The sequence below is a fragment of the Semicossyphus pulcher genome, unplaced genomic scaffold (genome assembly GCF_022749685.1).
Source record: "Semicossyphus pulcher isolate SPU_LCO1_2020_fin unplaced genomic scaffold, fSemPul1.0.p SCAF_22, whole genome shotgun sequence".
In the NCBI taxonomy this organism is placed as follows: Eukaryota; Metazoa; Chordata; class Actinopteri; order Labriformes; family Labridae; genus Semicossyphus; species Semicossyphus pulcher.
In genome coordinates, this window is record NW_027211696.1 from 19,855,237 (window position 1) to 19,867,457 (window position 12,221).

A 12,221-nucleotide genomic window follows, 5' to 3' on the forward strand; every position below is an offset into this window, starting at 1 on the left:
TAATAATACAACTTTAAAGAGTCGTTAGAACTGCAGTATTCACTTTAACTTGTTTGACCACTAGGGGGCGTGGCAGTGTAAGCAAGCACACAGAGACGTGTTATGCTGTGTTACATAATTGCAGATCACAGAATATTAGGAGCTAATAATAACTAAAGACACTAAAGACGGTTAATAAACGGGTGAACCGGAAGTTGCTTATTTTATCTGTTATTTTTTATTGGTTATATTTTCATAAACAGAGAGATGAAGCCGCCGCTGCAGGAGGATCCTCTCTGGAGGAAACTCTGCAGCTCGGCCGGGCTCTGTGCCAGAGGGATGCGGGAGGATGGTGCAGTATGAGGATGGGGGGGGAGGAGGGGGTGATGATGATGGGGGTGCACAGATGCCATGTGCCTTTACATAACAGCAGCTGGCTCCGGATACAATTGGACGATAAAACCGCTGTCCACAGCAGCAGCAGCATCCACGCGCTGTGTGCCGCATTGCCCCGAGCCTGACAGACAATAACAAGGAGGGAGGGAGGGGGAGGAGGGGTGAGGGGAGGGTGACGCAGGGCGCATGCATATTTTGGGGGTGTTTATCTCCACAAGCTGCAGCAGAGTGAGCACCAAAATAACATGTCAAATGTGTGTGTGTGTGTGTGTGTGTGAGGGAGGAAAAGGGGGAGTGTGTGTTTGTTTATTAGCTCTACCTGTCGCTGCCCGGTAGGCGGTGATAATGGGTGTGTGTGTGTTAGTGTGCAGCCTATGTGTGTGTGATGGGCCGGCGGGGGGGCGGAGCCGCTCGGACATGAGTAAATGACGTCAGCCCCCAGGTCGCCGAGCAGTGAAACAAACATGGCGACAGAATGGAGCGGGCAGCAGGGTTACATTCTCACTGTCGTTATCTGCGTGTGGAGCGCGGTCGGGGGGCGCACGGAGGCGGCGGCTGCGGCAGCGGCAGCGGCGGCGGGGTCAGGTGGCAGCAGCAGCGGGAGCCAGGTGCTCGGCATGCGGCTGGAGAGGAGCGACAAGCCGGCCAGCACCAATGACGACGGTGTCATCCAGGTGACAGAGGAGAGCTCCGTGCAGCTCCGGTTTTACGGGGTGCAGCTCCACTCGGGCGCCTGGACGCAGATCCGCTTCACGGAGCTCACAGGGGGAGAGGAAGCAGGAGAGGGGGATGAGGAGGAGGAGGAGGCGGTGGCGGCTGCGAGAGGAGGCAGCAGCGGCATGATGGAAGCGCAGGACAGGACTTGTGTTGATTTCACGAAGGACATCAGCGTTGGGACCTTCATGAACGTGAGCAGTAAAGGCACGTCCGGGCTGCTCACCGTTCAAGTGAAGCCGCTGCGCAAGAGCGAGCCGCAGAAGGAATACGCGGTGTGCACGGCGGGCACGGACGGCAGCAGGTGGGTGCTGCTGGGGGATAGCGATGGCAGGGTGCTGGTGGTGGAGGAGAAGAAGTCTCTGCTGCCCTTGTGGCTGCAGGTCATCCTCATTTGCTGTCTGCTCGTGCTCTCCGGAATGTTCAGCGGGTTGAACCTGGGCCTGATGGCGCTGGACCCCATGGAGCTGCGCATCGTGCAGAGCTGCGGCACCGACAAGGAGAAGAAAGACGCGCGGAAGATCGAACCCATCCGCAGCAAAGGGAACTACCTGCTGTGCTCCCTGCTGCTCGGTAACGTGCTCGTGAACACCACCCTCACCATCCTCCTGGACGACCTGATCGGCTCCGGGTTGGGCGCGGTGGTGGCCTCCACCATCGGGATCGTCATTTTTGGGGAGATCGTCCCCCAGGCGTTGTGCTCGCGCCACGGGCTGGCTGTGGGAGCCAACACCATCATGGTCACCAAGTTCTTCATGTTCCTCACCTTCCCGGTGTCCTTCCCGGTCAGCAAGCTGCTGGACGTCCTGCTGGGCCAGGAGATCGGTACCGTGTACAACCGGGAGAAGCTGGTGGAGATGCTGAAGGTGACGGAGCCGTACAACGACCTGGTGAAGGAGGAGCTCAACATGATCCAGGGCGCGCTCGAGCTCAGGACCAAGACCGTGGAGGACGTGATGACCCCCCTGGGGAACTGCTTCATGATCCAGGCGGACGCGGTTCTGGACTTTAACACCATGTCAGAGATCATGGAGAGCGGATACACGCGCATCCCGGTGTATGACGATGAGAGGTCCAACATCGTGGACATCCTGTACGTGAAGGACTTGGCCTTCGTGGACCCGGACGACTGCACCACCCTGAAGACCATCACCAAGTTCTACAACCACCCGGTGCACTTTGTGTTCCATGACACCAAGCTAGACGCCATGCTGGAGGAGTTCAAGAAAGGTGCGTCTGAACTGCGCATGTGCATGTTTATTTATCTGCTGCTCTCTGCTTTGTTTTTTATTTTCTTTGTTTGTTTACAACCTGCAGCCATCACTGCATCCACTCACACACACTTCCTGTCTACATCCTAAGTTACCCCCTCCCCCTCTTCCCCCCCCTCTTCCTCCCCAGCAGCTCTGCCTGTATTGATCAGAGTTATTGATGGATGGAAAATCAGTGTACTTTTAAACTCACTAACATGCAAGCAACCAAACCAAAGTGAATCACAGTGCAGCAGATACAGAGGTGTCATGTAGCTGAGTACATTTGCACATGTACTGTATTTACTGGACAACTTTGAGGTACTTTAAATATTCGTAAAACTTTCTTTATGCAGCACCTTTCACACAGGACAATACATCAAAACAGGCAAATTAAACTAAGCAAACAAAAGAGGCAGCAAATAAGGTTAGAATAGTATGTGACAGACAATAAAACAATGGCAGAGGTGCAGCTAGTGAGAGGCACAGCTGAATAAATAAGTTCTCAGGTGTCGTTAAAAATGGTCCCAGAGTTTGCACCTCCGACAGCCTTGGGAGGGACTCTCTCAGTCCCTGAGACCCTCAGCATCGTGCAACCTTTGCACGATGCTGAGGGTTTGAGGGGGAGTCAAGCGGGGTTTCCACCGAGACAGAGACCCCTGGACGTAAGCATCAGGGTTTTAAAAAGTGGTGCAGCTCAGATGGGAGCATAGATATCATGGTTGGTGAGGTAACCAGCAACTGTTGGTGAACATGGATGCAACAACCTTGCTGGCTTCAGGTGTTTGACACTGCCTCGCCACATGAACCAAAAGGCCGGTGTCGAGTTTAAAATGAGTATCAGAGAGAATCTTTCCTCCTAATGATGATAATTTAACTTTAGGTTCTGTTCAAGCTTCTTTTTTCACTGCTTCCTCCACATATTTAGCTGTTTCAGCTCAGTTTTCTTGATTTTCGTCTGTTATTTGATGTCAAAACCGGCTTCACTCAAACATAACGCAACAAACAACATAAACAGGAACATTTTTCAGGACCTAAGTTCCTATGCTGTAAGTTCCCAGGGCCTCAGGTTCTTGAGGTCTTAAATTCCCAGGGTCCTAACTTCCTTGGAAGTTCTTCTGCTCTAAACTGTAAATTTGCACCTGTGACATCCCTCCCTTCACAGCCAGTAAACTCAGATCTTCATGTCCGGACACAACCACAGACTTACAGCACTTTGTGTTCAGACCCTCAGTAAACAAACTGACCGCTGCTCTGCGTGATGTGTTTGATTTATTGGCCACATCCGTGTTGGCTCTAATCCGGCCGTCATCACTGCAGCAGCTGATGGTCGGCTCCTCTCGGAGCAGGAACTAATCATTGAAATGAGCCGCTGTGTCACCTTTGATGGGATGAAAATCTGCACATTCGGGTGCAGGGGATTAGTGTGGGAAATCTCAGCGCTGATATCCACACCGTGAATACAAAGCAGCCGGGATCACAACAACAATACCTGGAGTGAAATAAAGCTTATTGTGATGACAGTGAGGCTATTTTAAGATATCAAACAGTTTCTGTAAAGTTGGAATAAAAGCAGCAAAAAAGGACACAAACACATGATTTAAATCTGATTTAAAGCTGTGCAAATGCTTCTGCTCTGTCTTATAAATCACAGCAGTTCTGCAGCTGGGTGCACATGCACAAGCTTAATTTCCTGTCGCCACAAATGGATGTAGACACGCCCTTCATTTTGTAACCATACTTCTGCCTTCTTCAGCAGACTTTTAATGCAGAAGAAGAAGCCTGATTTCAGCCGTCATTATGCATAAACGTTACACTCACATGTGGCTTTTTATAGCACTTATATCATCATTTATTCATCACACAGAAGCAAAACGAGCATTTTTGTGTCGGAGAATGTTTACAGAATCATGAAGCGACTGATTAATCGCTCCGTATACTTTGTAAGATTCTACACGTCTCCGTAAAATGTCGGTTTAATGGTTCTTCAAAATATTTGTGGTTTAATAACACGTGTTGATCAGTCACTGATTAATCGTTGCAGCTTTAGTCTGAAGTTTGCATACCAAGTGCACACTTACACACTCTAAATAAACACTAGTTTGTGTGTCAGTGTTGAATTATTTGCATGTTTTTGTGTATGCATCTTAACACAGATAATGATAGCCTGCTTTCTCACTGCAAAATACCACCTCAGTTTATTAAATGATGACTGCAATGTTGTACAATCATCCAGATGTAAACATGTTGTAACGTCTGGACTGCTCAAACAAAATGCCACAAACAGTTTCAAAAAGTCAGAGAGGTGCAGCTAACATTCCTCCTCTTTGATAGAAACAATAACAAGAAAATAATTGGCTAATTTATCTGAAATAGCGATCTTGTGATCTATGAAATGTCGGAAAATAATGAAGAAAGCGTCTCAGAGTTGATCATGAGCTCACATCTTCTCCTGTTCTGTCCAAAACACAAACAGATTCGACAAAGAAAAACATAAAATTCTCACATTTAGAAGCTGTATAAATCAATGTTTTTTTTATTTTAAAAGATGACAGAGAGAAAATGGCTCCCCTTCATACAAGGTTGAATCTCTGTTATTATCCCTGAAGCAGCTAATGTGAAGCTGCTGCAGGGCTGCTGACCGTGACCTCTGACCTTCCCGTGCAGGAAGCATAGAGGTCACACATCCAGCTGATGATGAAGAGATGTGAGTCATCATGTCAGTGTCTGTTGGCTACATCTCTGTGCTGACTGTACAAACAGCGCTAACAGGCCCGGTTCTGTGTGGTGGTGACAGTGATGCTCACATGTTAGCAGGATGAGTCATCATCAGCACAGAGCAGATTCTCTCTCTCTCTCTCTTTAGAGCCCTGACGTCACTGCAGACTCTCCGTCTGTTCTCTGGCTCCTCAGTGCAGCCTCTCTCTCTGTGTTACATTCATCCCTGAAGAGTTGCTGTCTATATTCCAACATATCTGCCAGGACTACAGCAGCTGTTATCAGGGATGCACATGTTTAAATTCAGACTTTGGCTCATAGCAGAAACTGATACTCTGTTTTTGTTCTTTATGTTTTTGTAGTTGCCATTATCCACCCTTTTCTGCCTGAGTATCTTTGTCAGTCCCTCCAGGATGAAGCATTTTCTGTGATTGCTGCGGCCAAAAATATCTTTGAGACATTTTTTTAATTCCAAGCATGGGTTAATTAAGATACGATATGTGATACATGGCCCACGATAATGATAATATCATGATACAGCGAGAGGACGATACAGTGATAATATACGATACAGCGAGAGGACGATACAGTGATAATATCACGATACAGCGATAATATCACGATACAGCAAGAGGACGATACAGCGATAATATCACGATACAGCAAGAGGACGATACAGCGATAATATCACGATACAGCGAGAGGACGATACAGTGATAATATACGATACAGCGAGAGGACGATACAGTGATAATATCACGATACAGCGATAATATCACGATACAGCAAGAGGACGATACAGCGATAATATCACGATACAGCGAGAGGACGATACAGCGATAATATCACGATACAGCGAGAGGACGATACAGTGATAATATACGATACAGTGATAATATCACGATACAGCGATAATATCACGATACAGCGAGAGGACGATACAGCGATAATATCACGTTACAGCGATAATGTCACGATACAGCGTGAAAACGATACAGCGATAATATCATGATACAGCGAGAGGACGATACAGCGATAGTATCATGATACAGCGATAATATCATGATACAGCGATAATATCATGATACAGCGAGAGGACGATACAGCGATAATATCATGATACAGCGATAATATCATGATACAGCGAGAGGACGATACAGCGATAATATCATGATACAGCAAGAAGACGATACAGCGATAGTATCATGTCACAGCAAGAAGACGATACAGCGATAATATCATGATACAGCGAGAGGACTTAGGATATGGATTCATGTCATAAGCCCTACGGCGAGGAGTCATGAATTAGTGACGCAGTGAGTCAGAATTGCAGGGAAATCTGTTTAGAGCGTATATATAATAAATATTCACTAGAAGACGTGGAATATTGGATTTATTACTCTGGAACGACTGTTTAGAGTCTCCTTAAAGACTCTGTAGATCGAGGCTGGATTAGTTAGCTCATGAAAGAGACACGATCGCTCTGGTGCCTTGTTAGAAGCAAAAAAGAAAAGTTGCCTGAATTCGCGTTAATTTGCGGGAACGCAATATCGCAACTTCTTGGAGGGACTATTTTGTGATGAAAAAATGCAGAGTGTAAGTCAGCCACTATTTTTGAATGAAACAAAATTTAACATAAGCCTCTTTCATTTAAAAGACAGACTGCTTTCAGAGGCCTGTAGCTAAACAACAATGTAAACATTAGAAGGGTTGCTGACTGTCTGTCTGACTGTTTCAGTTTTGATTTGTGGACTAAAAAAGAGAAAATGTTTATTCAAGTTCATGAATTTTGGTACATTTTTAGTCCCTCTTGCTGCACACGAGCGCTCTGCACACACATGGCGACAGCAGCATCACTGTAGGGACCTAAAATAGACGAAGGTGGTGTCTTCTTAACGTCAACTAACAGTGACAGCTTCCTGCCCTGCTCAGCAGATAATGTGTCGCACTTTGGCAGCCGTCAGTGTTCTTACATCACGCTCGACCTGAGCCAGAACACAAGCAACAAAATATATGTTTTTTAATGAGGAGAAGAGAGCCAGGAGAGGATTAATCTGCTGCCTCTCTCCTGCCACATCCCTCTCTTTCTTCTCAGCCCTCTCCTCGTCTCTTTATCTCGCTTTGGCACTTCTTCCTGCTCCTTTCTCTTCAAAGCTCTAAGTCCAGTCTGGGCTATTTTAAGGCATCAATCTGGCCTCCCAGCGGTCGCATAAATCCACCGACAGATCGAACAGCAGCATCAAACTCGCTTCTTTCCCTCCCTCTCCTGTTTGAAGCTGCCCTACTTTCCTGACACTTTGTCTCTGAACACTTATGTGACTGCAGTAAATGATAAAAATGCTGATAAACGCCTGGTTGTGACCTTTGTGTGACCTCTGCCCTCTCTCCTCCCTGCAGGTAAATCCCACCTGGCCATCGTCCAGAAGGTGAACAACGAGGGGGAGGGGGATCCGTTCTACGAGGTGCTGGGATTGGTCACGCTGGAGGACGTCATCGAGGAGATCATCAAGTCAGAGATCCTGGACGAGTCCGACCTCTACAGTGAGTCAGCACATCCTGGTTCCTGGCACAGATACACGTCATACACACACACACACACACACACACACACACACACACACACACTCACACACAGTGATATCCTCTGGACGATGGACCTCGAGCAACAGAACCAGATTAATTTTTATTGGTGAAGCATTGGTGACCAAAAAACTGGAACAAATCACCACTTTTTATTAGCTTATAAAAACATTGATCTACCTTAACATGCCATCAGCTGCTTCAGAGAATCGCTGTGAGGGTCGTCTCTACTTCTGCTCGGTTCTTGGGTTTGAAGTTGCTCGTGTGTGTGTTAACAATGACCAGAAGTCAGAAGAGGAAGTTTTGGCCTCTAAATCTGTTATTGAGTCCGGATATCTGCTAGCTACCATGTGAGTCATGAAATATTTGCCGTCACCGTCAGAGACTTAGTAATGGTCTGATGATGGTCGATGTTTCTGAGATTGTGTGAAGAGCCTCTGCCTTTCTAAACTGTTTGACTTTGGTTTAATACGTTGGCCGATGAGAAGATTGATAGCACTCTAATGTGTTGGAAAAATAAGTACAAGCAGCAGCGGGCTGCACGGTGGTCGTCTGCATGTTCTCCCCGTGCATGCGTGGGTTCCCTCCGGGTACTCCGCTTCCTCCCACAGTCCAAAGACATGCTCGTCAGGTTCACTGGTGACTCTCAACAGCCTGTAGAGTGTGAGCGTGAAAGGTAGTCTGTTTCTATGTGTGAGCCCTGTGATTGACTGGTGATCAGTCCAGGTGTAACCCTGCCTCTCGCCCAGTGACAGCTGGGATAGGCCCCCAGCGACCCTGAACAGGATAAGGAGCGTAGAAAATGGATGGATGGATAGAAGAAGCAGCTTGAAGGCTTTTTACACTGCCGGTTCAAGGGGGGATTATTAGTTTACGCCTCTGTTACGTTCCGTCTTCTATGTAGAGCGCATGGAGGCGGAATGGTGGGGCGAAGTCGTTCATTCAATACAGCGCTGAGGCGGAGCCAAAGTGTAAATAAGGCTTTAGCTAGCACAAAGACTGGCAACAGAAAAGGCTGCAAAGTCCACCATCCAGCTCATCTTAAGCTTTAGCTTTTTTTTGTTTAAATGCTGCAAAAACCCAGAGATTAAAAACAATAATTTGTAGATTTACACAAATATCTTTAAGCCCACAAGTTGGGAGCTTTAGAGGTGCAGGTTTTTAACCCTTAACAGAGCATGGGGAGCTAAATCCACACTCTTGCACTCTTGCAGACTTTGCAGGAAGTGTGCGAGTGCTGAAGGCTGTTTGGACCCACATATAACCCAGACCACAAGAGGCCTCATGTGGACTTTCTGCAGACTTACAGGAAGAGAAATGCAGCCTGCATTGATTAAATACCCACAATTCATTGCAATATGGACAAAACATTATAGTCTTGCCCCCTCGCAGACTTCTCTTAATGACTGTGTACGTAGATTTAAGTCTGTGTTTGTGGACATTTGGATTCAGCTGCTAGCTTTTTCCAGCATTTATGCTAAGCTAACAGCACCTCTCAAGTCACTAATTAACATGTTTTCAATCTGTACAAAATCCAAAGTGTCCTTCAGCCCTCCGATCAACATAAAGTTAACAGCCAGCAGAGACTCAACCTGTTCTGTTTTTATCGCATCTGCTGTGTGAAATTATCCTTTTAACTTCTCTTAAAGTCTCTTAAAGTCACACATCAGTTTCACTGTCTCACTTCTCCGTCCTCTTTTCTGTCTCTCTGCAGCCGACAACAGAAACAGGAAGAAGGTGGATCCAAATAAGAACAAGCCCGACTTCTCGGCGTTTAAGAACGACGCCGACAGCAAAGTGAAGATCTCTCCTCAGCTCATGCTGGCAGCTCATCGTTTCCTGGCTACAGGTGAGCTCTGAGGGGGCGGAGTCTAATCTGTCAGCGAGCCAACACAGATTAGTTTAACCAGCGCTCAGAGGAAGGTTTGCTCCTGGATTAACAGCAGCCACTGTGGGACTGACACACGCTGACCTTTGAGTGAATGTTTAGTCTCTTGGTGTACGACAGACCTGCATCAACTTAAAGACGCAAAAACTACTTCAGGAAAAAACAAAACAAGAATAATTTACATTCTTAGAAAAAGTAAACTCAGTAAAAACCTCCAAATAACAGAAAAAACAATGTTATAAATACTGAGACTAAAAGAAGTCGAAATGCACACGTCAAGAAATTGCAAAATAAGCAACAACTCACGTCCATGTCTTTTCTTCCAACCCCCTCCTGGTGTCCCCTCTTCCCTCCCCCAGAGGTGACGCTGTTCAGCCCGTTCCAGATCACAGAGAAGGTCCTGCTGAGGGTCCTCAGACACCCCGACGTCATCCAGGAGCTCAAGTTCAACGAGAGCGACAAACGCTCGCCGCTGCACTTCCTGTACCAGAGGGGCAAACCTGTCGACTACTTCATCCTCATCCTGCAGGTGCACACACACACACACACACACACACAGTTAGACACATGTTCAAACACACACTGCACACACGTTTAATGGATTTGATCTCTTTGGGTTGTTTTGATTCAGAGATCGAACACATTTTTACACCTAACAAGAAATATTTTGAGGATTTTCCAAAGTAAAAGTAAAAATATCACAATTTTAAATGCTGTCTTACAAGTAGTGATGACCTGATTTGCCCACGCTTGTTCCATGCACAATGCACACTCACACAAGTATGTTAACGTAGCTGCGGATATACTTGCTTTTAACTACGTGTTGGCATGCGCATGATGGCTGCCGCACGTTCCCTGCGTCTGATTGGAGCGTGCCTGTCAAACAGCTGCAGACAGATAAGTTGTGTTTTAGAAGTCGACGTGGAAACCTGCAAAACTAAATGGGAACAAGTCCGGGACCGGTACGTCCGTGCATGGAGGCACGTGTTGGGGAGACGGAGCGCTTTAGTGCGCCCTCTAGAGGTATCCTCCAGTGACACGCGTAGTGCAAAGACAAGTATGTGAACAATTACGTTCATGACGCAAACGGTTTTGCTGTAAGGTTAAAAAGCAAGTATGTCTCCGGCTCAATTCAGTGTGCATGCTATTCAATTCAATAGCGCTTAAATGCATCTGGAAAAACAAGTGTCTGCATACAAGCTTTATTTCTGCACCGACTAAAGTCATAAAAAACTCCTAGCTTCTTTTTCGCTCGGCTTGTCCTTCATAAATTGCCAGATACTGTTCCACTGAGCTACAACGTAACAAGTTAACATGAATAACACTAATAATAATAATAATACATTTGATTTAGAAGCGCCTTTCAGGACACTCAAGGTCGCTGTACAAACAAGAAAACACAAACAAGAGTAAAAACACCAACAAGAGTAAAACAAACCAGATAAAATACATTAGGAGTGGGTGAGGGACAGTGCTGAGAGTTAGGGAGAGTAGGTGAGGCGGAACAGATGAGTTTTGAGTTTAGTTTTAAAGATGGGGAGGGTGGTGCAGTTTCGGAGGTCAGGTGGGAGAGAATTCCAGAGCTGGGGAGCAGAGCTTCTGAAAGCTCGGCCCCCCATGGTGCTGAGGCGGGCAGGGGGTACGGTGAGGTGGATGGAGGAGGAAGACCGGAGGGTGCGGGATGGAGTGGCAATGTACAGGAGGTCGGAGAGGTAAGGAGGGGCGAGGTTGTGAATAGATTTGAAAGTATACAGAAGGATTTTGTAGGTGATTCATTGGTTGATTGGGAGCCAGTGGAGTTGCTGTAGGATGGGGGTGATGTGGTGGGAAGAAGGTGTTCTGGTGATGATCCGGGCGGCAGAGTTCTGAACAAGCTGAAGTTTATGGACGGCTTTCTGGGGGAGGCCAAAGAGCACTAATGCACAATCTCATAATAAGTGTCTGCTGTTCCCTTGTGGCCGGGGCTTAGCCCCTGCTCTTACACGGACTGAGCTCAGCTGAGTGTTGGGGAGACGCTGGAGAGTTGTCTGCTGCTTCTTTTGTTATGTTGCTGTGCATTAAAGCTTTCAAAGTAAAAGCCCCTGTGTTACAGCTAAAACAAAGGATAAGTCTGCGCTCAATATAGTGGATGTCTTTATTTTAAGGAATATGGATGTTGCAAGTCAACGCCTGCACACTGTCCAACTTGCAGAAAATACATTTATTTGCTTGCAACACTTCGGTACTCGACCTTCGTCAGGCAAAACCGCGATGAAGCTGCAAGTTGGACAGTGTTCGGGAGTTTACTTGCAATTCTGACGGATTTCTTCCTCTGCTACACACCTGTCCTATGACTCAGATGTTTTCTCTACCAAGAATATGGATGTTAAAACACTTGTTAGGCTGAGTCAGGTCCGGAAGTTTCTTCTTCTGTGTGGGATGCAACTGGATTTCTTCTTTGGCGTCTGAGCCCGGCCTAAGAACGCTGATTGGTTTACCGTCAGATGAGAAGCTAATGTAAAGTCAGAAATCTGAAGAAAGGGTGAATAACTGAAATGTGGTTATGTTGATGGGTTGAGACTCTCCGTCTTGGTCTGATTAAAGTTTTTCCCTCGTTGGTGTCAGCTGTTCTGGCTGACAGAAGGATCATAATGAAGTCAGATTAGACAGCACAGGTTGACCTGTTTAATCTGGTAACAAACACGGGTTTATCCCAG

At 46.7% G+C, this 12,221-nt stretch overlaps 1 protein-coding gene across 1 annotated transcript in view; it reads left to right on the plus strand.

The window, feature by feature from the left end:
• Window positions 1–800: 800 nt before the first annotated feature.
• Window positions 801–12,221, plus strand: part of LOC138601878 (metal transporter CNNM4) — a 22,369-nt gene continuing 10,948 nt past the window's right edge. The window contains exons 1-4 of the mRNA XM_069673165.1: window positions 801–2,319; window positions 7,455–7,598; window positions 9,352–9,486; window positions 9,885–10,054. Coding sequence (XP_069529266.1) covers window positions 801–2,319; window positions 7,455–7,598; window positions 9,352–9,486; window positions 9,885–10,054 — 1,968 coding nt within the window. The remainder of the gene's footprint in view (window positions 2,320–7,454; window positions 7,599–9,351; window positions 9,487–9,884; window positions 10,055–12,221) is intronic.